Consider the following 23,940-nt stretch of genomic DNA (forward strand, 5'->3'; position numbering starts at 1 on the left):
AATTTTTTAATTGTTATTGTGTTATTATTATTGTTATTTTGTTAATAGTTTTTTTTAAATGATTTTATGATATATGAGTATTATTTTTATGGAAAATGCTAACATGTGCCCTTAAGACACTTGTTAGTGTATTATGTATAGAAATTTTGTATTGAAAGTTGTGCAATTTACTTTTTTAAAAGTAAAAAATTGTTGTTTTTAAGACATAGTTACTATTGGAAGTATCCTTAACATGTGCCCTAAGTGCGCATGTTAGCATGACCCTTATTTTATTATTAGGTAGTTTTTTATTGGTTTTTCTATTGAATTGTATATTATTCGGGATATAGTCACTATACTTTTGACAATTAGGAAACAATAACTATTTTTGCCAATAACTAGTTTCTTATATATATATTAGCGATCAAATGGGGGATTCACAAGAAAATAACAAAGGAAAGGTGAGCTAAGTTCATAATCTTTTAAATATATTAATAGTTATAAATTTAGTAAATTATAATATTTGTAGTATATTAACAATGATTTTTTTTTAGTCCCACCCAAGTCACAACAAACTTCGAGGAAAAAGTATGGTTGATTATGAGTATTTGAAGATCGTTGTTGGGGGTGGAGTTTCTAGCGGGAATAATTCTATATCAGTCGATCCAGATGATACTGATGCAACAACTTTTGAGCCAGAAAATAGAACTGTTGGGATAGAAGAATTTTCATATGATCCTAATAGTGATACATTCATAACACCAAATAACTATGAACCAGCATATCAGCCTCCATCACCAAACCAACCAAGTCCACCATCCCATCCCCCTTTAGATTCAGAGGTTCCCAAAGAAAAACAAAACTGTCACAAGCGAAGGAGATCCGAGTATGGAGGGAGTTTCAAGCGCTGTTGGGATCAACAATCAATGCAACGTTCTGGAAAATCTTTCTGTTGGCATTGGGACTATTGCTGTGAATTTTGAAAAAATATCCAACATGATGGAGAAAAGAGAAAAAGATAGAGATAGAGATAGAGAGCTCGAGGGTATTATTTGGGATGTTATAAAAGAAATTCCAAATTTGGATGACATAACGCGTTTCAAGACAGCTGAATTGTTAAATACTAAAGCAAAAAAGGATTTTTTCTTGAACATGTCACCGGAAGAACGCTCATCTTGGATAAACTTTAAGTTAGGGAATAATTAATATTTTGATCATCTATTATTAACATATTATTTTAAACATCGTGAGTTTGTTGAACTATATCTTTTGGGTCTCTATTTTGGTTGAAGTATTTGGTTTGTTTTTTGGTCGAACTATTATGGTTGTATTTTGGTTGAAATATTTGGTTTGTTTTTTGGTCGAACTATTATGATTGAAGTATTTAGGTTATATATTTTGTGAAGTAATTAGGCGAACATGAAGTGAGAATCACTTTGTTATTATTTTTTTAGGCAATAATGACTTTGTTATTAAAAGGTTTAAAATTTCTATCGTTTTTATTTTCTTTATTCAAACATTATAATTTATTTATCATCTTTTTCATTCACTTTTGTAACTTCCGTTATTTTTTTGTTTAAAATGTATTAATCTTTCAAAATCTTAAAAATCCATAAAGTACTTTGAAATCTTAAAAATCTGTGTTAGAAATCCATTAAAATCTTGGGTTAAGAATCCTGATTGTAAAAAGTCTTTTAAAAAAAATCTTTTAAAATCACACAAAATCAATACAATCCCACATAATCTTTTAAAATCTTCAAGATTGTTTTTGTCAAAATATTCTCTCAAAATCCCAATCCAATACACCCCCTTAATTTTTGTTTTCATGCACAATTATGGTAATGAAAATTAAACTTAAATCCTTGTATATTTACTCCAATCCCTTGGATTCATTATGTAATTAGTTCGTGAAAATGCATTTTATTCTGTAGGTGCTACTTTACTATGTGTAACGTGTTCCTCGCCGAGACGTGTGCCGTCTTCAGGTCTGAGTTTCACTTCTTTTTTTTTTTTTTTCCTGGTGGGCCTTACCACTCTTGATACTAAGATTGATATTTTGATAATCTATTACACATTTTTTTTTTTATTCATAAGGGATTAAAACACAATATCATAAGAGAAGATCTACTACTCACCTACCATATTCAATCGACTAAGATATGTCCCTCGATAACTATTACAAATAATTAAGGCAATTTTTGGTTGATGATTGAATTTTTATTTGGTACAATCTTTTGTTATTTATTTTTTGTTTAAAATCATATCTTTCCATATGATATGAAAGAAAGATATAGATTTTTTTTATATATATTTTATTTTAGGACAAAACTTAGATACCATCCTGTACATGTTTTTATTTTGTTTCCTAGTCATAATTAAAGTTTAACCTCGATAATTCATATGATAAAAAATATTATTAGAAGAACACTAACAACATTATCTTTAATACTTTTTCTCTCTTTCTTTATTTTTTATATGGAGCTAACACTCTTTATTATTAGTAGTTAATAATTATTGGAAATCATAACTATTAAATGTCAATGTAAACTGTCGAATTACAACTCTACTTCTAATCGGAGAATAATATCAAAAATGTATATTGGACCTCGTCTAAGTTTTTTCTTTTATTTTATGCTAAGTGCTAACTGATCATCAAAATATCAAAGTAGGTATTGAAAGTGACCTGTAATATTAATATTTATCCCCCCACCACCGTCCTCCCCTTATTAATTGTTATCCTTCAGTGGCTTTTGTTATTTTCTCCAAAATGAGTTCACTTTTGTATCTTAAGTTATTTTCTGTCACTAAAAACATGCTTCTTTTGTCTGAGATATCCATTAACCCATGGTGTTACTTGACATTTTTTAAGGTGAAGGAATGTCTTAATATAATAATATTTGCAATTTAACCTTTGACTATATTCTCAGGAATATCCAAAAATATGTAACCAAACATGCAAAGGATCGTCAGACATCAGTACACAACATTCTCAATATTTTCATGTTCTTGTGTCATGTTCCTTATTTTTCCTTTTTCTAACACTTTGTAAGTACTTCACGAGTCTTTGGTAAAACATACTGATAAGTGATAAGTGAAAAGTGCTAACAGTATGTGTAGCCTGTGCACAATATGCATTAACCACAGCTACTCATTAATACATGCCATAAGGTTATAGTCAGCAAGCTTGAGATGCCTCAAATGATTTTCATGTTTTCTGCACAATTAGAGAAGGATAAGTTTTGTTGTCCCCTTCTATTTTGAGAAGTATTTTTGAGATATAAGCATAGGAAAAGGATTAAAAACTGAGAAATAGAAATAATTATATAAAATGTCCACCACAGTATTAATATTAAATAATGGAACTAATTGTAAAAACTTGTGGTTACAAGAATTTCTTTCTATAGAGAATACAAGTTTCCATGAGGAAAATAACACAGATACATGACAACAACAACTATAAACAACAGTATATTTCTGACTTATCAGTAACAAAAATGCACTATTCACCAGACCGATTTCTAGTTTCTTTAGAATGTATTAGCTAGCCTGAGACTGAATCTTAGCATTGAATTTCTTCATATCAGGTAACTTCAACGAAATCTTAGAGATGGGACAATTGAGGAAAATATGGTCGGAGAATACTTTACAATGTCACGTATAAAAAAAACGACGAATTCTGGATAATTTGATTAAAGGTTTACTGCATGAAAACTCTAGGTCATCATAGGCAGCTTCTCAAAGGAATGTTGTTTTATGATTGCAAGTATTGAAGGTGATTAGGTCACTACCTGCTACACATAAGGCATGCAAATCAGGAGTACAATTTAGATAACCCCAACTCCAAGGTGCTTGTAAGTTGTAACTAACCTCATTGATGTGGCTCTGATTATACATCTTGAAAGGAAGCACATATTCACCATTATCAACTGATAGTCCCCAGTCTGTTCTGATGTCCTGTACTGCCAAGTCAGTCAAGCAAAACAATCTTGTTTTGCATTCGCCGTGGTTAGTTTCTGGCCTTTCAACACACTAAATCCACCAAATCTTACATATTTGTGATGTAAGCAGTAAGTTGAGTTTCCAACTTGCTTATTGGCAGAAATGACCAGGATTTGAACCTAGTACTTTATGAAGGAGGGTAGTGAAGCATGAAGTTCAGCCAAGCATTGAAAGATCCAATTAAGAAGTTGTTCTTTTGGTAGCTCTAGTAGTAGTTCAGCCTGCATGAAGCAAATCATTAGGGAAAAGGAATAAGAGCTAACTGCATTTATATATGATTTCCGGCAGCAGTATATGTATGTTGCCTAAATTATCTGCAGAAACCAAAAGATAGGAAGGATCCATTATGCACAAGAAATTACTAACGTAATGGACAAAAGCCGGCAATCATAATGGCCAGAAAAAGAAAAATACTGGATTCATAATTCCTATAGATAAATGGTAACCTCAGACTTTTCATGGTAATGACATGTTGACATTTACAATGAGATAGCCTATCAATATTAGACGCAGGCAGTCATCTTGCTTGTTTCTAAATGAAAATATGACATTGAATCCCTAATGCTAAAACAAAATAGGTAAAAGAAAAATTGTTCTGCTAAAATTACACTATTAAATATTTAAGTGTGAATGTGTTAAAGATCAGACAACTATAATGAGGGGGAAACTGAACAAAATACAAAGGCAGATTCCAAAAGAGATAACAAAGGTCACCAAATTCAAGAATTCAGAAATAAAGAATTTCTATGCAATACCTTAATTTGGTCCCCCTCAAGAACCAATGAATTTCTATGTAAATCTGATGCCATGGACTCTGTCATCATCTTGAATACCTTTTTACTCATGTTTGTTTTCATATAGATCATCTTCCCTGAAGAGTAAATACTGGTTATCCCTAAATCAGCAGCCATTCTCCTCAAGTAAAGCTTCTTCAGTAAAATCTCCATGGAGCGAGGCTCTTTTCCATATTGGCGGCGCAAATTCTCTGTAAATTGCATCAGACTCCAGATGTCTTTCTCAGCAACTCTCTCAGCGTCATTTATTATTTTCAAAGGGTTCTCCAGATAATTAATGTAGTCAGAAGGGAGATGAGGATTGATGTTTATGTCAACCTAAACAATAATAAAGTAGAAAAAGCATCAACCACAAGATCTCTGTTATATGCATCTATACAGATGTTAGATACATATTTTACCTACATAAAAACAAAGACACATACAAATGAAGAGAACAAGAATTCAAAAGAAAAAGTTTGTTTGAATAATAATAATAATAAAACTTGAAATGTTTGAATATAAAAATATGCACACAAAAAGAATCCTCGGCCTTAGTTTGCTGATATATATATATATATATATATATATATATATATATATATATATATATATGAGAATTGACAGATAGTACAAAAAATAGTTCATGATGAAGGCTACAGCCTAGCCTATGGGTGACAGATTACAGGACAGCCTCTACAAGCTTCTACAACAAGCTAGAAATATAAAACATAACAAACAACAACTTTAACGATAACAAAAAAAAACTCTCATAGCAAAGAGAAAGAAAGAGTTCTACAATAGAGCAAGATGTGTTCTATTAGGGACTAATGATATAAATAGTACATCTGTGAATGCCTGTCTTTCAAAATCTTTTGTCTAAGTTCAACTTACAGAGGACAGATTCTAAAAAAAAGAATCAGTTCATTATAATCATCCAGCCTCAATGAGACCAATAATTATTGAGTAATTACTTTTATGTGTTTGATGTCTTTACATTATTATAAGAATTGTGATAGACGACCTAATACTATCTTTTCCACAACAAGGGATAGATGTGAGCTAGAACACCGTATTTTCTGGTTCACATCATTTTACAATGTGCAAAACAGCATTTTACATTTTCCTGTTTCACCTCAAGCAAGAGAAAAACAGTGTCAGTGTCAGATTTGATTTGTGGAACCCTGTCTGCTTTCAGATAAACACATATCAAGCATAGATTATGCTAATGTCTTAAATCCTTTGTGGTACATCAAGCATACCTGCACTGAGTGATAAGGAACTGAAACAACACGGTGATCTTCAACCTGGAAATAAAAAATAAAAAAAAAGAATAGGATAAGCACAAAACTAGCAGGCAGATGATCAAGAACTACAGAGCAAAATGCTAAGAAAGCGAGTTTTCACTTTTCAGCCAACAAACAGTGCATGCAAATTAAACAAAAGAATACTTTTATTTTAACTACCAAGTCCAGGAACGATGGCACATGGCAAGAAACACGTCGCAAATCGAAGTTTACCTTGGACAAGCTCTCGAAGAGCATCTCAAAAAAAAGATCAATACCAACATTTCCGACATCTCCTGATTGTTGTTCACCAAAAATTGCACCAAAACCTCTTATACCCATGTCTTTCTCCGCTAGTTGGAAGCCTTGACCAAGTTCGCGGCATTCTTCAATAGCAGCAAGCCTCTCCTACGGAGATCACCAAGGAGAATGTCAGTTTTAGGCAATTGTTTAACAACTAATTTTCTATATTTCAAATGAAAGAATCAATTTAAATCTAGGAATAATAGTGAAGTATGAAATATGTTAAGTTATGTGACATTCATTTGTCATATCTGATGAATCAAGTATTGTTTTGTGCAATTTGTTTTTACAAATAAAAGGTAAAGATTGACAAGAAACATACCAATGCTTGATCAGAAAGCAGGCTTTTGTCAGGGTAAAATAAGTATGCATGTGCTTCCTTATCTGCTCGCCCAACCCTTCCACGCAACTATCAACATTGAACAAATGAAAAAATTACCAATATTAGTGAAACAGTAATAGATGATCTTGTGTGGTCTGACTTACTGTGTTCCAACAAAAATTGAAAAACTTGAAAAAGAATGCATACAGGTTCTTTCTTTTACTTCTACACCAGTAGGCATTGCTAGGCCAAAATCTGATTTGGGTATTTGTAATTCTGTATTATAAAGTTATTAGGAAGTTATTTTTATATAAATTTCAGATTAGACAGTAATAGGTTATGATGTGACATATAAGTTGTGTTACAGACTTCTAAAATGCAATTAAGGTGTAAGGTTTATGAGTTTTGAAGGAGGAAACTCCTTGTTAAGGGAAAACCTTGTGTTTGTTCTCAAATATGGCCTAAAAACCAGACTATTTCTATCTTTATTCAGAATTCAGTGTGCTTATTTCTTGAGTCCAACAGCAATAAGCAAGCAACATATCAAATATTGCTTATCAGGCATGTATTAACCTCATTGTTGAGAATATAATCAAGTTCTTAAGGAAGCAATCACAAGGCAACTATATTTTTTCAGAGAAGTAGTGAGATGCATTACTTTTGGTTTGGAATTTTGGCAAAATGTTGGCAAAAGCAGTTCAAGAGTGACCATATGGAATTTTGCACTTCCTCCAACATACATCGCATAAAAGGATTTATGTTAGAATACCTATAGAATATATCATTATCATTACTGTATCAAAAAATATTTTAGAGTATCTTGGATGATCTCTAGGAGTGGTTTCCATATTCATTGTATTTCATCATATGTTTCCTAATTTGATTAGCATTAAGAGAGTAGCAGTGGTACTAGAACAAATAAGGATTAGTACTTTTGCCTTTAGCATCACATCAATAAGCATAAGAGAATATTATCCATAGTCTCCCATTCCCTCTATTCCTCCTTCTCTATCTAAATCCTTATAATTCTGACATTTCACATTCAATTTCTTTCAGTCATAAAAAATATGCTTGTTTGAAACAATATTAAGTTGATAGTGGGATGAAACAACAATTACTCCTGCACAAGATCTGAAATATGAAAACAAAACTACTTGATGATCTAAAGTTCTGTATTCATGAAATTATCAGCTCAGGCATTATATCCTGTGACAGTGTAATACATAATACACTGCCAATATAATAACATTAACCAGTTTTAAACAATGTTTGGAGTCAGCAACAGAAATATAAGAACATCCAAACCAAAAATAATTTAGGAAGAACAAAACCTGGTACAACTGTGCGAGGCCAAATTGTTGAACATCCTGAATGATTATGGTATTTGCATTTTGAATATCAAGCCCACTTTCTACTATATTTGTGCAGATAAGGATTTTTATTTCACCCAGAGCAAACTTCTCCATGGTATCCTCTAATTGTTTTGAGTATAGCTACACCAGAAACACAATCAAATGCATACAATTAAAGTCAAAATATCATTGTCAACACATGATGCATATATACACTTTTGATACAAGACAATTAACTTTTGTAGTTGATCAATCCAAACATATATTTTCATCATATGAAGAATAACTTTGTCGACTGAGTACTTATATGACGCACAAGTTCCCCCAAAAGATCCAGGAGAAATTTATCATGGTAGAGAGGCAGTGTGTGTGCCACACCATTGGATTTGAAGTAGCACTAACATCTTGCATTGAATAAAAGGAAGAAGTGAACTTGTACGACTGAAGCAGATATAATTTTGTGAAGAAAGGATTAACTAAAATTGCACATCATGAAATGTTCTTCACAAAGCAGCCAGCTGGCCAGTATCCAGTATAGATGATGACACATCAAGCACTTAAATGCTTATTAATAGAATGACAACCAACAAGTACAAAATGTATAAGCAACATCCCAGAATATAGTGCTTCCCACATAAGGATGGAATGAATTTGACAATTGCATCAATTTCCATAATTAGATTAGATTATTGGGAGTATATTGCAACTTACTAAAGGTAGAAACTTGTCATACTAATGTTAATATCAAAGAGATTGAAAAGACTCTTGCCTGCAGAAGTCTAAAGGATAGTTTTTCAATAATTTAAGGAATGTTACAATATCTAGAGTCATCACAGAAATGTATATGCATGGTGAATATGAGAATGCAAAGCACAGATGTTAGATTGTAGGCAGTTATATTGCCTGGAAACATCCGGGAATACAAAGATCTCTTCATGAAAAAATAATATTAAAATACAAAATAACTATGCCTTTCTTAATTACTTATCCACCTACAGAGTTACAGGGTAAATGTGTTCAGCCAAAATTAACATGCTTCAGGTCTAAGCAAACGGTGTTGCATTATCTCTAATATCTCTAATTTCAAGATTTCAGACTTCAAAGTGAGATAATTTATATAGACACACTTTATAGACTTGTGCTGAAATCACTAGTAAAGATTGGTAAACTGACAATTAATGGCACTAGTAATTTTGAGAGTGAGAAATATTTTATTCACTACTTCACTGATGTTTAACTTAAAAAGAATTCTATTTGGAGATCTGCTTGACAGTCCTACATGCAAGCACTAGACCCTTAAAAAGGTGTAAATGTGTAACTACCTTCCCATGGGCAATGGCTATTTCCACATTTGGAAATGACTCTGCAAGAAATGTCATTACTTCATCAAGTCCTGTAACACAATTATTCAGAAAAAAGAGTCAGTACTTTAATGGACATTAGACATATTAGCAAATATACATTAACAGCAACACCACAGGCAATCTCCTTTTAGGTCTGTGATGGTCATATAGTAAAATTCTTCTTGTGACAGGAACAACATCAAATTTGCACAAAACTTATTCACACTAATGGGAGACTTTAGATTAGCTTCTTTATATTATTTATTACTTTTGATATAACAGCAGGCTTCTCAGTAACTGAAACCACAAGTTTGCTGACCTTGTGTTCCTCTGATGAAATGATCAGCATAGCATATCCCATGAGTTGTTTCTTGTAAATTGTAATGTCTCAAAATGATTTTAAGAATATGTAAGGATGTGTTTGGCTTATTTTTTATTGATATGTTTTCATTAATACTATGAGCTTATGACCTTGTTTTCACTTTATTTCTTGTTTTCAAGAATTTTCACAAGAAATGGTGAAAATAAGATTTTGCTGTTCTCACTATTTTCTTTGCAAATTCCTGAAAAAATGGAAATAAAGTGAAAACAGGGTGGCTAGATATTAGAAAGCTATACTTGAGCAATTTTCCAGTAAGCTTTCTGGTGCCACATATGCATTCTGATCTTCAGTTTGCCCAACTTAGTTAATGAACTTATTAAAGTTTGGTGCCTTAACTTGGAAAATATGTAAAGAACTGAATATTATTTCTAGATAATCTGTAAAGAAGACACATATATAGGAGACTAGCTGTGCTGTCATAATTACTGATAAAAAAAAGGAAACTAAATTACAAGGAAATAAATCTATACAAAGAAAAACCAAAATAATGAAATAAGGAAAACTTGAAATATGAAGATAATCAGCTACAACAAGAGTGACAAACAACACTTCTTACTTCCAATTAAACATAAAAGACATTGCATAAGGGAATAATAGGTCTTATTATCAGACTTGGACAATACATCAGCTTACATGTCTGTATAGAAATTTTTAGCTGAGAATCACCTTTAATTCTTGGCAGAACATAAAAAACTTGACCACCACGATCCAGCTCATACTTGATGGCTGATACTACTTTGTCCTCACTGAATGAAGAAAGGTGAGTCTTGATAGGAACTCTTTCTGGGGGTGGAGTTGACATTAAACTGAAACAGAAATTAATAGAACTTACAGTAGCATTATACTTAAGCTCAGGGGTTAGGTAATCTTAATGATGTTTGATTACCCTAAGTTCAATAGAAAGAGCCAATCATGCAAAAGATGAAGTTCACATCTAAGCATCCAACAAAGCACGATGCTAGGAAAAACTAGAACCAGAAGATTAAGGTGCAAATAAAAATGTTAAGGTCATTTCTAAGAGCAGCAGAATTTTGCAGGGGACAAATGTTACTGTTACAGAGGTTTGTGTTTAAGTTAAATTTTCAACATTCTGGGGAGTTGACAAACCAACTTCTGTTAACTAAGATAGTTTCATATTTATGCCTTTGACTCTATATTTTTCTTCGTCACTAACTTATTATCTCTTAACATTATGGATGTCCTGTTACACACAATTTTGGGGGAAAGCAGGGTGGGGGAAGGGAGAATAACTTGGCATTCAAGTACAAGAGATATTAGACTGTTTCATCATATCTTTTCTCAATATTCATTGGGACTTAGCTCCCACTTTATTTTTACGAGTTTTTTTGGATAAAAAATCCCCTCATCGTGCATAGCAGGATAGACAGCTTAAAAGAGTTGTAAAAAAAAACAAGTCTCCCAAAAGCTTAAGCTATCAGGCATCATCCATCAGGTGAAGGCTTGTGAATGGTTTTATACCTAACATGACCCCTCACACAATAGCCATGACATGGCTAATTCACAAGCTACTCCATCTTGTGCTAAAATTCTCATTTAGAAGAATATGCATGTAATCATGTTGAATCAAACTCTAGATCACTTGGTCATAGAGGCTCTAGTCTCTAATACCATGTCAAGAATCAACTCTTCCAAAAGCCTAACCTATCAAGTGAAGACTTATAATGGTTTAATATCTAATGAATCACATCGCAACTTAAACATACTTCTAGTATAGAAGCTTAAATCTATGCTATGGGACCATAATTCATATGTTTTGGAAGGCCAATTATATCATAATCCGACATAGTACTCCTCTGACCCTCTCTCTCTCTCTCTCTCTCTCTCTAACTCTCACACACACATTTTTATAGAACATCCACAACACTACCTGCTTAAGTGAGTGAAAGAAAAAGTACATTCATCAACCAGATATGTTAGATAAAAAAAAAAAATCCAATAACAATATGCAAGACAAATTCATGAGAACTTTTGTTTAATATCAAGACCAAGTTAACCAAAGACATTCAATCTTCCTTCCTAATTTGTGAAAGGCTAGTTACCTAGCATCACGAAACCCTGTTAATGCTAAATAAAGAGTTCGTGGTATAGGGGTTGCAGATAAAGTAAGTACATCCACAGAAGTTTTAAAAGAAGCAATCTTCTCCTTCTGTTTGACACCAAACCTCTGCAAGCAATAAATTGTTGCTCAGTAAGGAAAGAAGGTGGAGTGCCACTGTAGTTAAAGAAAAGGAAAATATGTAGAGCAGATAATTGGTAAACCTGCTCCTCATCAACCACAAGCAGACCAAGGTTGTTATATGTAACACGGTCTCCTAGGAGTGAATGAGTCCCAACGATAATATCCAAGCTACCATTCTTAATCTTGTCCAAGTTCTCTTCTTTCTCTGCTTTGGTCTGAAAATTGAGATAAGTGAAATAGTCAATAATTGATATAGAGCTTATAAACTATTCATAAATATCCACCTAGAAGCCCATGATGCCTATCATATTTGATTGACAATTTTCCAAATTTCAAGTTCCTACAATGTCCATATGCTTTCACTTTATAAGAAAAATTTGTAGTGGGAAAAAAGGAGGAGCAAGACATATCCAGTTTTCGAATATTATAATACCATGAACTAGTGAATTTAATATATATCTGAATGGCAAATAAGGGCAGTAATGTATACTGTACCACCATAGAATTATTGTCACTCTCACCACTGCAGATCATAAAGAAATTCAGATTGTAGAAAGGATTAAGCATAGGATAACAATTATAAATGGCTTTGTAAAATGCATTTGCCAAATCAGGAGAAAGAAACCTATAAGAACCATCACATAAAAATGATGTATGTGAGGAACAATATAGATCCATCAAGCAAAATATAGTGCCACATTTCATATATCTATGAATAATAAGAGAATAACTGCAATAATTATCTAATATTGTCAGTTAGAAAGTGGGTTTGAGTCTAACTCAACCCTAAACATGCCCTCTTTTTCCCCACAGCTACCCGTCACAACTAAGGTGGGCTAGGGGTGACCACAATTAAGGTGGCTTTCCAACTTAGCCATTAATCCATAATAATAATAATTAAAAAAAAACAGAATATAGAAATGGACACAAAAACAGCAATTACAATTAGAGGTATAAATGATTTATGATTAACTAATTTAAGTATATATTTAGTCCATGCACAAGCAATAAAAATAAAACTAACCATTCTAATAGTAAAAGTGTAATAGCATCACAATTATGGTGAGTGGTGACCAATAGCATGCATATGCAATACGCTAGAAGTAGATAAAGTCAGAAACTACCAAGGTGATGTTCTAGATTGGGTATTTCACTCAAGGTAGATACTAAAAGGCTATCAAGTTTATACAATAAATGGAAATTTTGTTGTTAGAGCCAGGAAACATTACCCTACCCAGAAACTGGCGTGTATTCAGTTCAGACCATGATTATAATCTATGGGACAGTTCATGAAATATTCTGATTCTGATTAAAGTGAATTATCATTGGAGAGGACTTAGTGATAATGAACCCATATTATTATTTGACTACCAAAGAAGTTTTAATTAGATTAGTGAAATACCTTCTTTGTAGCATGCAACGCTAACAACTAGATGAATTTAACTACGACTGAAACGGAAAAAATTTATCATAGTCATACCTGAAACCTGCTTAGTAGTCCAACCTTAATATCAGGATATACAGAAAAGCGCTCTGAAATAACATCAAAATGTTGTTTTGCTAGAACTATTGTTGGTGCCAGAACCATTGCTTGTTTTTTAGCTGAGACAACACAGGAGATAGCACGTAGTGCAACCTCAGTTTTACCAAAACCAACATCTCCACAAATTAATCTGTCCATTGGAGTTTCTCTCTCTGTCAAATCCCTCTCAACATCAATAAATGCCTGCAAGAATATGCATTCAGAAAAAGATTACATAACTGAATAAGCATCACATAAACATATAATATTGTAACAAGAAAGAAGTCAACATGTGCACTTTGATTCTTGAACAACCAGGAAAAGGTATTGGCACTCAAATAAAAATTTAAATTGCAACATAAAACCACAATCAACTAATCCCTTTCCATAAAAAAACACAGCATTTAGTATAACGTCACCCGTTTCTGATCCGGCGTAGGTTCATAAGGAAACAGGGCTGCGAATTCGGCCATGGCAGGACTCTTTGGATAGAGAGGCCTTCTTTGTTTGAGCCTATGTAGATAGAGTTCCATTAAGTCCACAACCATTTTCTGTATTGCAACCTTCCCTTTAACCTTTCTTTTCTCCCATGCACTAGTATCACTCAACTTGCTCAATGCCTTTGGCTTTTTGGTTTCGTTTGGCCTACAAATGCAGACACACACACAGACACGCCACATTTACCACAACAGTCATTCACCAAAGCAACTACGACCCTTTTCTGGATAAACTTCTCAATAAGCACTTACAAAAGAAGAAAAATAAGAAGGTAAAATAAATTAAGCTTTCCCATAAGTTCAAATCAACTTATGGACTTCAACTTTATATAGAAACTCTCTTATTTAACTTCTCCAAAAGCTGATTTTAATCTATGCATAAGCTACTTTTAACACCAAGAAGGTCTAGTTCAGTGACTTGTTGTAAAACCCCTGGTACCTATCCTCAGATTCTAACAGATAAAAAAAATATAAGCTACTTTTAACTCGCAGGAGAAGTTTAATTCATTTTACTTTCTTATTTTCTTCTAGCCAAATGATAACCAGCGCCTTTAGGGAGGTTTTTATTGGGAAGCATAAAATTACGATGCCCATGATTTGTTTTTACTCTCCTATGATTTTCACAATAAATACTTATCATTTTAATTCCTTAACTAATACCCTAAGGGCACTAGTTAGCCAGACCCTTTCTTCTATTATAAGTGCTTAACGAGAAGTTTATCCAATGAAGGCCCCCAAGTCCAACTTCATCACCACCACCTTCCACATTGAATTCAACAAACAACAAAGAGGGTATGCAAGATAAAAAGAAAACACTCACAAACTATATCTATAGAGCATTTTAGCAGCCTTGTTTACAGGTAGCTTTGCCATGCCATCAGCATACTCAATGAAGACATACTCAGTGGGCTGTGAAGAATTCTTGGCAACATCAAACCTCATCCCAACGAACCTACCAACTCCGACTTTCCTGTGCACAACATAGTCCCCAGAACGGAGCGTGTAAGGGTCGACTTTGTAGCTAAAGACCCCATCTTTACTCTCTCTGTCGCCCTTCAACTTCTGCAACCCTCTCTGCTGCTGCACCTTCACCATCTTCATGTACTTCCCCGCCTCCTCCGAGTCCATCACCGTTCTGAAAGCCTCCTTCTTGCTCAAGTCGCGCCGAATCCTCTCGTTGAGGACGGTGATGGGGTCGTTGTGGAGTTCGGTCTTGGAGGGTGTGGAAGGGGTGTAGGGGCTTTGAGTGTACACTGCATTGGTGGGGGAAAGGAATAGTCTTTTGTTGTTGTTGTTGTTGTTGTTGTTGTTTTTGGGGTGTGAAGGGTATGTGAGAATGAAGAGGCTCCATGTTCTGGGGGAGGAGCTGATTTTGGAGATGAGGGGTGTGGGAATGTGTGACCTTGGGAGAAGAGAAGAAGAAGAAGAAGCCATGTAGGTGTGGGTTCAGATTGTTGTCATTGAAGAGTTGAAAAGGAAGGATAATTGGGAAATGAAGGTTTTGGAGGGGTTTTGTTTTTGTTGGAACCAAGGAACAAGAAGGATTATTATCCAGTGTCGTAATATATATGAAGAAATGTTGTTTTTGTTATCTATCAAGTAAAGACCATCATTTGTGTGGGGTTGAGTCGTTCAGAGATAAGCCTGTGGAGGGAGGGATGCCAACAAATGCATACCTGCTCTAAATTTCAGTATTCAGATATTTTTTGCATACCAAAATTAAATACGTATGATCTGATATTTTTACAATAATCTTCGTTTCATAGTTTGTGTCCAATGGGCCTGGAGGTTTTAGGAATAAGGGCCTGGTGTTTAGCATGGGATAGAAAATTACTTCCTGCACCTCTAACATTGCTTCTTGCACCTAATACAGAATGTAATTTTAGATTCCAGAAAGAATGTAACTTTACATTCCAGAATAGGTGCAGGAAGAAACTGCCCATGGGATATTTCGTGGAGGTCCATATTACTCTTACAGCCCACTTCACTACTTCTACAACTTTTTTTTTGAAAGAAACTACTTCCACTCTTGAACTTTCCTTTTTATTTTCTTTATTAAAATTCTTTTGATCGAAACATGTTTTGATTGTCAATAATACACAATGGTCATTTATTTCCATTGTGTTATAATTGAATATAAAGGATGTGACTTCGCAATACACAGCAAAAACAATTAAACAAGTTCTCATATGTTGGTGTGATTAATTAGGTTATTGCAATAACATCTTTTAAATTCAAATACTTGCAAGTGATCTTCTATCTTATCTTTTGGATATCTTGTGTGTGTGTGTATCGCTTGTATCACAATTATTGAATAATGAGAAAATCCTAATTTCTTCCATTCTCTATTGGTATTAGATTAGCCTACTCACCACTTCCTCCCATGTGGAACTCAACCCCCCCCATCATACTCAACAATCACCATACTTGGCATGCTTAAATCACTCATATTTTGTACAAGCTCATGATGTCACCAATGACACTCCTTACCCCATGTAACTGTTGACGAAGGAGATGCAATCATTGTTAACTCTGCTTACACTCATTGGCATCACCAGGATCACTACATGTTCCTCGCCCTTGTTTGATCTTATGATCTCAATGCTCAAATTGTCATGACTTATGCCAACTCTTATGTTTCTGCATGGAAGAGGTTAAACAACCAGTAAGCGAACCAATCTCACACTCATGTCATGTCTTTGAAGGAGGACCTTTCAACCAGCACCAAAGGCATATCTAATCTTAGTGACTATTTGCATTCGATCCAAGCGATAGTTGATGGACTTGCTTTTATTGATCATCATGTTGATGACCTTGATCTTGTTATTATTACCCTAAATGACCTCGAACCATCATTTCACGAATTCACAACCTCACTTAACACTAGAGATACCCCTACTATTTGATGAACTCTTTGACAAATTAGTGGACTTTGAAATACTTATGCATCATGGTGCTTACTCATTTTGGGAACTGGTGTACTTTAAAATTTCAATAATTGACAATAAACACTTGTATCAACCTATGTCAATTATCAATACTAAAGTGTTATCCATAAAATCAATAAGCAGTGAGTATATGATAAAGTGTTATGAAATTAATAAAGTTTTACAAAAAAAATTATGAATTGAATTTGACCTTTTTGGCATAACTCACTATAACATGCATCCTGCATCATACTTGTAATTGACCTGACTTGAACCTACTCCATGAAACGTGAAGGCTTCAACTTTAAAATTTGGCACAGATTACATCTAGACCTTTTTAGTTCCATGCAAACATGATTTTTATTTTTTTTGGTGTATAAAACCTAATTGGGCTTAATTCTTGTTTTAGAAGCCCTAATTGAAGTTAAGCTTTTTAGTTTGACCCATTATCATCTATAACCCTTATTCGGTTCAATGATTAGTTCAACCAGCTCGAACCATAAGATTTAGTGAAATTGTTAAAGAAAAATCATAAGATTGAAAACAAGTTTTTAAAATTAGAAATAAAAAACTTAAAACTATGAATTAAAAATTGAAAAGTGTTTTTTATTTTATAAAAGACAATACTAAAAAACAACCTAAATAGGGTCTTAGTAAATTGGTTATAGTTGTTTAAAAAACTCTAAATAATCAAATTCACACTTTTTTAGTATAATCAAGAGAAGTTCGATTATTACTTTCTTTTCTAATTGACAACCCTAAACCTACTAATAACTTTAAGATTTTGAGAGACCTAATCTCAGCCAATAAACACACAAGCTCAATTTATTTTGACGAATTATATAACCACAAACATAGACATTGTGCTACCACTTATTTTTAGAATATGGACAATTGTGAATTGATCGTCCTATTGAAATTATGTTATTTTGTTAATGGAACAAAGAGCCCTTTCGAACCAAACAACAGAATAACAGTCAATGAATTATGAATAAATGCAGATGGTATATAAATACTAAAAATAAAATAGTAGATGAGAATAGTTAGATTTTACAATTATTAAGAAACCAATTATTCATGGCCTCCATAGGAACATAAAACATAGAGAGAGAAAACTACTCCTAATAATTCTTAAAACCCTTAAAAAGACGGTTTTTAATGAATGCCCAAGCTATAATGAAACAAATTACTAAATTGTCTTAACTAATTTTTTAAGATTCTACAAATGTGGTGGATTCCATATAGGGGTGTGCTGACTTTAGACATTCTATTTTCTTGCTCTGTTCAATATTAACTTGTTTCCATCCTTTCTAAAAATTGAAGTGTCCTTTTCCTAGAAAACAAATAATAGATCAACGACATAAACTAAGAAGACATGATTATGCAATATTAGGAAATATGTCTAAATGCACAAGTATCATGCACAACACAAAAGAGATAAGGAATTGTGATAAAATTGAGGTGCGTCATGATTCCTATATCAATTTTGTTCAATCTAAAAATCTCATTTTCTCTTTTTCTTATCCAAATATTTGAGGTCTTATGATTGATTGAGATATCCTCTAAAAAAAATATTCAATTCAGATATGAAATACTTTCAAAAGTTTAGTAATTAAAAATTTAGTGAAATTATGATAAAATTTGAAAGATTTTGCAAAATAAGAGACTAAGGTATAAAGAGGAAAATTATGGTATATATATTTTTATTTTGTGTGGAATTTGAGATCTTGATTGCTGATTGTTAAGTAAAAGAATCTTTAAAATAATTTAATTGATTTAAATTTTAAAGATTTTGAGTAAAAAATGGGTTTGGCAGTTTAAAGTAGAAGAAATTTGACAAGTAGACTAAATATGCTCAACTTTGAAAATAAAAGGAGCTTTTATTCTTAAAAAAATTGAGATCAAAATCTCATACGTTTAACTTTGAAGTGCAAGCATATTCTTATAACAAATTAAATTTGCGTGTACATTAAACATTCACTAGACGAAAACGAAATAAAACAGGTGGACGCGGAAGTAAGGAAAATATTCTGATTCCTAAATATAATTCTAAAACCTTATTGTTGCAACTATGTAATTACATTGGGAGAGAGATGCGAAAGCAAAGATAAACACGTAGAGCCCCAAAAGACACTCATTTTCCCGTGAGCTACAATTAATTACCTATGCAACTAGGATCAAGTTGTAAATTTCACCAATAACTACACATAATATATCATCCCAACTTCAATAAGACTAATGTGAGGAATGTTAAGAGCTACAGCTGGACCCCTGCAATTCTTGCGCAGAAATGAGTAACCAATATCAATCACGAGCTTTTTCAAGAATGAGGATGATTTCCTTGCCTTCACATATGAGTGCCCCATTATATATGCAACCCCAGCTTCCTTGGCTTGAATTAAATCCAAAAGCTCTTCCCTAACATCGGGATCCATACCAGTGTTTTCTGGTAGCTGAAATCTTACTCGTCGTCTTCTAACTTGCGGAGTTTCATCATCGTAAACCGATTGCAAACTTTGCAGGGTTGCAGATCTGCTGCTAGGGATGGATATGTCAACGCCTATATCCTCCTGCTCAGAAACTATTAAACTTGAAGCATAATCATAGTTTCTAGAACTTATAACGGCCATCCTCCCATCAAGTGAAGAAGAAGCTTCGGAACTTGAGAACTGAGGTTGCACTGCTTCCATTTGGATAAATTCTGCTATACTCTGTATAAGATGATTCTCAAAATCTCCATCATCCCTTTGAATGTCCTTGTAACCATATCTGACAATGCACCTATACATTCGGTATGGTCTGGGGCAAACTCGCCCAATAAGGAAACGTTCTTCCGGTGAAACATATGGAACAGGAACTGATTTTACACAAACAAAAACCAACACCTGGTGAAATGCAGGAAGATTTGTTACAAAATGGGAAAATATTGCAGGTATGCCTGTTGCCAGTTCAGTGTAGATGAGACCAATCCCAGGTACACGAACAATGCCAAGGCTTGGGCCCAAGCCCAGTAACCATTTCAATGAAACTTTGTTGTGCAGATCATAGCTGTACTTCCTACGAGTTCCATAATGCCACACGTACATAACAATCATGAAGATGAATGATAAGACTAGAGGTACCCATCCTCCCTGAGGCACTTTGATGAAAGCTGCTGATAGATATACGCCCTCTATCACCCAAAAGAATAAAAGAAATACTACAGCAATCAAGACACTTTTCTGCCAGACAAAGATTGCGACTAGTGTCATCAGAAATGTAGTTATGAACATAACTGTCATACAAGCCAACCCTGTAAACCAAATACCCAAAAACAAATAACTTCAATATGACAAATAAAAAACAAGTTTTGATGCAAGTTAAAAAAAAAAAAACAGATTTTAAGCTGAATTTGCCAAGCATTAACTGTAATACATGATCAAAGTAGAAGTCATGAGCATATGAATACTAAGGGAAAGGAATGATATCTTTCTGTGTACTTGACATTATAGTAGTATTTATGTCATTCAGATTTGTACATTCAAACTAAGATTCTTTTACCCCCTCATATGATTACTTTCACACCCACAAGCTAATAATTGTGCATATGAAGCATCTATTTTGGCTTTTGATAAGTTTGAACTATCAATCCAGTTTCATAATTGGGGGAAATCAATGCACTCAAGCAGTGAACAGCCAATTGGCACCAGAGCACAACATCACTATGTTGCCAATGCTGCCAATGCTGCCAATCTTGACTATATGACTAGCCATGAAAGATACAAAATAGCAAGACAAATGGTCTTGTGTTTCTATGTGTGTGTGTGGGTATAAATTACCATAAGCATATGGGAATAAATTACCATAAGCATGGAGAGAGAGAGAGAGAGAGAGGCTCATATGGGAATAAATTACCATAAGCATTTCCAATTATGGTCGTGTCCTGAAATCCAATGGTTATTGCAAGAGTTAGGATCATAAGTATCCAATTGATTTCTGGGATATAGATCTGTCCATATATATGTTTTGAGGTGTGTACAACTTTGACTCGCGGAAAGCAACCAAGCGCATGACACTGCTTGATGATGGAGAAAGTTGCAGTTATAACAGCTTGACTCCCAACAATTGCAGCAAGGGTGGCGATTATGAAAACAGGCCAAAACACAGGGTCTGCAGCACAGCCAAAAACATTAACAAATTGCATTCATTTAAAGCACTGGCAGTAATATCAATAAGTCAGAGCGCTGAATCAACTAACCAGGTATTGAGTCATAAAAACCGTTATCAACAGAGTCGAGATTTTTAGACAAGAAAGCAGCTTGACCCATATACTGTACCACCAAACACGGGTATATAACAAACGCAAATGCAAGCTGCACAAGGAGAAAAAAAACTAATAAATCTCTATTGTACAACAAACAATGCATGCTAATCACCAGCATAGTAGTTGTACAGTGAGTGATTATTCTTTCCTTAAAACAGCATAAATTTATAAAACAAAGATCAAATTGATGGTGTTGAAAATTGGAATTAAAGGGAAAAAATATCAAAGAGTGAAGACAGAAATAACAGTAAGCAACTGTGTGGTGCTGTCTGTCATAATGTGATGGTACAAAACGATAACTACATACTCCTAATAGTGTATTACAACTAAAACAAGCTCAGCCAAATAAGACTTTTACCATAATAAGACACCAAAGACAAAAAGAATCCTAATATTCGGTGACAGAATCATAAAATGCAGTCAAGCTAAAAGCGCACCCTTATTGACGAAGCAGTGAAATGACCAAGATCCGCAAACATAGCTTCAGTTCCTGGAGGGGGGAAAAGAATAAACAATTAGCGAACTCTAGCATCTGAATTCAGTATCTAGAAAATTAAAGCTCAATTAAATTTGTAAAGTTGAAACAAAGTAGGGAATATCCAGCATAACATCACAATAATTTATACTGAACTTCAGGTAACTGTTATGTAGATCAAGAACTAGCATACCAGTGATACAAAGAAGTATCCCTCCAAGAGAAACCCAACCTTCTTTACCAGTCCTGCTAAAAAACTTGATGATATAATATGGCGATATAGCACGGACTATTTTTGGATTCCAATGAATTGTATTATACACCCCAATAGAAAATATTGATACAAGCCAGATTATTACAATTGGTGCAAACATAACTGCAACTTTGTGTGTGCCACAATGTTGGAGAGCAAACAGTCCAACCAATATGACACAGGCAAGCAGGACAAGTTCACCTGCAAACAACATGAAATTTCTCAAGTTCACCTGCAACCAATTTGCCCTTAGCATAACAAAAGCAATGATGAGAACAAAAAAAAAAAAGAATAAATGAGATTTGGCTCACCATCTGTTAATTTTTTTTCTGTAACTTTTAGTCCTGAGACTGATGCTAGAACTGCAGCGGAAGAATCAGGGTAAGAGTTAGCTTCTTAATAAAAGCAATAAATTTTCATGTAAACAAACCAAAGGAGTTGTGCACTCAAACTAGGGACAATTCATACCAAAATATCCTACTAAAAAAATTTAATAACACAAGTACCATACCCGAAATTGCTGGAGTAAGCACACCATCACCAATGACCATGCAAGCACCAAACAATACCACAACAAGCAGGGCTGTTCTTAACCTTTTATGTTTCTCCAGAAACCTCTTTAGAGGAGAAGAGGCTATAGCCTGTGAAGAGGGACCATATTTATAGGATGATAACTCCTCATCAGCTGCTTGTTGATTGGGGAGCAAATTAAACTTGGCATGCCTACAGAGCAGCGAATAAAGAGCGAATGTTCCACCTGATGACAGAAGGATCATGCTCGGATCACAATCACACAGTTCATATAACCTTTCTACAAGAAAAAAGTATTTAAAATAGAAAATAAAGTCATCAGCATAATACCTTCCCCGTTGTCATCAGCACTCAATAGGATGAATACATACTTAAGCAACGGAATCAAAGTAAGGGTCCAAAAAATCAACGAAAACGTGCCGAATATAGTTTCCTCGTCATGGTGATTCTGCAACTTCCCCTTGAAGGTGCTTGTGAAGACATAGAGAGGAGAAGTGCTCAGATCTCCATACACCACACCAAAGCTTTGATACGCTAATAATAAATTCCTAGACAGATTCACCCAAGACAACTACAAAACACAAAATAAACAATTCAAATATTCAACTTCCATGATTCAAGTAAGCAGAAAACTCGGAAAACGAACCAGTGACCTATATCATCGAAAAACATTACATTTCAGAATCAAACAAAGAAGAAAGAAATCCAATTCAATTCAATAAAATGATAAACTAAACCAGAATTCGAAAAATAAAATAAAAAATGAATTCCAGCTTGACATGAAAATCAACAAACACTTTTAAAATTATATGAATTAAACACGTCAACGAGTTGCTCAAGCTATACGAACACAGAACGCTTATAGTGATTGAATCGAATTGCAGTACTAGCAGGGGCGCAAGAACTTCACACTCTATTACAGTTCACAGGTTTTGGATAAATCGAAAGCACTGCAATAGCGAGTAACGGAAAAAAGAACCCTAACCTGAGAAGGATTCCGAGAAGTCGAAGTTCCGGATTCCGGTTCCATTCTCTAGAGAGAGAGAGGAAGGAAGGTGAAGAAGGTAAGAGCGAACGAACGATATTCTTTTCTTCTCTCTGACGAGTCACGAGTTAGTTGAGTTCAGTTTTCAGTACTACTTCTTACATTTCCATTTCATTTCATTTTGAGTTCCCTTTGGATGATTCCTTTAATTAAATAATGAAATGCGTGAGACACTTGACGAACCAGACGGAACCTATATATCCTTGAATTAAAAATATTTCAATTTCATTTCCAACAACTTGCACAGTTCATCAACACACATTTACCTCACGCGACTGGCTAGGCGCGTGGCACAACCTCCTATACTAGCCATCCCGCCCCAAAGAATCGTTGTGTTTTTGTTAATCTGCTCTCTTAAGTTGGATACGTTTAACTTGGGATTCCAAATTCGTTGTATTCATTTAATTATTATTAATTAATTAAAGGTTTTATTATTTAACGTGTGAAT

The 23,940-nt window shown here is 33.9% G+C and overlaps 2 protein-coding genes across 5 annotated transcripts; both read right to left on the bottom strand.

The window, feature by feature from the left end:
- Positions 1-2,899: 2,899 nt before the first annotated feature.
- LOC114389404 (ATP-dependent DNA helicase At3g02060, chloroplastic-like) lies at positions 2,900-15,621 on the bottom strand. Of its 4 annotated transcripts, none has more exons than XR_003661767.1 (14): positions 14,779-15,621; positions 13,881-14,106; positions 13,420-13,665; positions 12,020-12,154; positions 11,800-11,924; positions 10,406-10,545; positions 9,337-9,407; positions 7,994-8,155; positions 6,663-6,749; positions 6,272-6,445; positions 6,014-6,058; positions 4,734-5,090; positions 3,847-4,199; positions 2,900-3,193 (listed from the first exon to the last, which is right to left on the bottom strand). XR_003661767.1 is itself a non-coding variant. In XM_028350072.1 (13 exons), the coding sequence occupies exons 1-13, from the start codon at positions 15,390-15,392 to the stop codon at positions 4,098-4,100; spliced, it is 2,484 nt and encodes an 827-aa protein (XP_028205873.1). In that variant the 5' UTR covers positions 15,393-15,621; the 3' UTR covers positions 3,296-4,097. The 4 variants fall into 4 exon arrangements, 1 of the variants encoding a protein (XP_028205873.1); XR_003661765.1 differs by lacking the exon at positions 2,900-3,193 and adding an exon at positions 3,296-3,767; XR_003661766.1 differs by lacking the exon at positions 2,900-3,193 and adding an exon at positions 3,296-3,770.
- A 3,209-nt stretch (positions 15,622-18,830) lies between these two features.
- Positions 18,831-23,654, bottom strand: LOC114390501 (potassium transporter 4-like). The gene is made up of 9 exons (XM_028351237.1): positions 23,433-23,654; positions 22,778-23,018; positions 22,428-22,673; positions 22,228-22,278; positions 21,857-22,117; positions 21,626-21,678; positions 21,123-21,237; positions 20,780-21,034; positions 18,831-20,177 (listed from the first exon to the last, which is right to left on the bottom strand). Exons 1-9 carry the CDS (start codon positions 23,475-23,477, stop codon positions 19,087-19,089), a joined length of 2,358 nt encoding a protein of 785 aa, XP_028207038.1. The 5' UTR covers positions 23,478-23,654; the 3' UTR covers positions 18,831-19,086.
- Between the last annotated feature and the right edge of the window lie 286 nt (positions 23,655-23,940).

This window comes from Glycine soja, chromosome 16 (assembly GCF_004193775.1).
Source record: "Glycine soja cultivar W05 chromosome 16, ASM419377v2, whole genome shotgun sequence".
Lineage (NCBI taxonomy): Eukaryota > Viridiplantae > Streptophyta > Magnoliopsida > Fabales > Fabaceae > Glycine > Glycine soja.

Bases quoted from the DNA above. Each gene is read 5' to 3' on its own strand.
- LOC114390501 (XM_028351237.1), bottom strand. From the start codon at position 23,477: ATGGAACCGGAATCCGGAACTTCGACTTCTCGGAATCCTTCTCAG. The intron at 22,279-22,427 runs GTATGGTACTTG...CTTCCGCTGCAG, and splicing joins GCTTACTCCAGCAATTTCGG to TTCTAGCATCAGTCTCAGGA. The intron at 20,178-20,779 runs GTAATTTATTCC...TTTGGTTTACAG, and splicing joins CATAATTGGAAATGCTTATG to GGTTGGCTTGTATGACAGTT.
- LOC114389404 (XM_028350072.1), bottom strand. From the start codon at position 15,392: ATGGCTTCTTCTTCTTCTTCTCTTCTCCCAAGGTCACACATTCCCACA. The intron at 14,107-14,778 runs GTGAGTGTTTTC...CTGCATTTGTAG, and splicing joins ATGCTCTATAGATATAGTTT to GCCAAACGAAACCAAAAAGC. The intron at 12,155-13,419 runs GTATGACTATGA...CTCAATTTTCAG, and splicing joins GACTACTAAGCAGGTTTCAG to ACCAAAGCAGAGAAAGAAGA.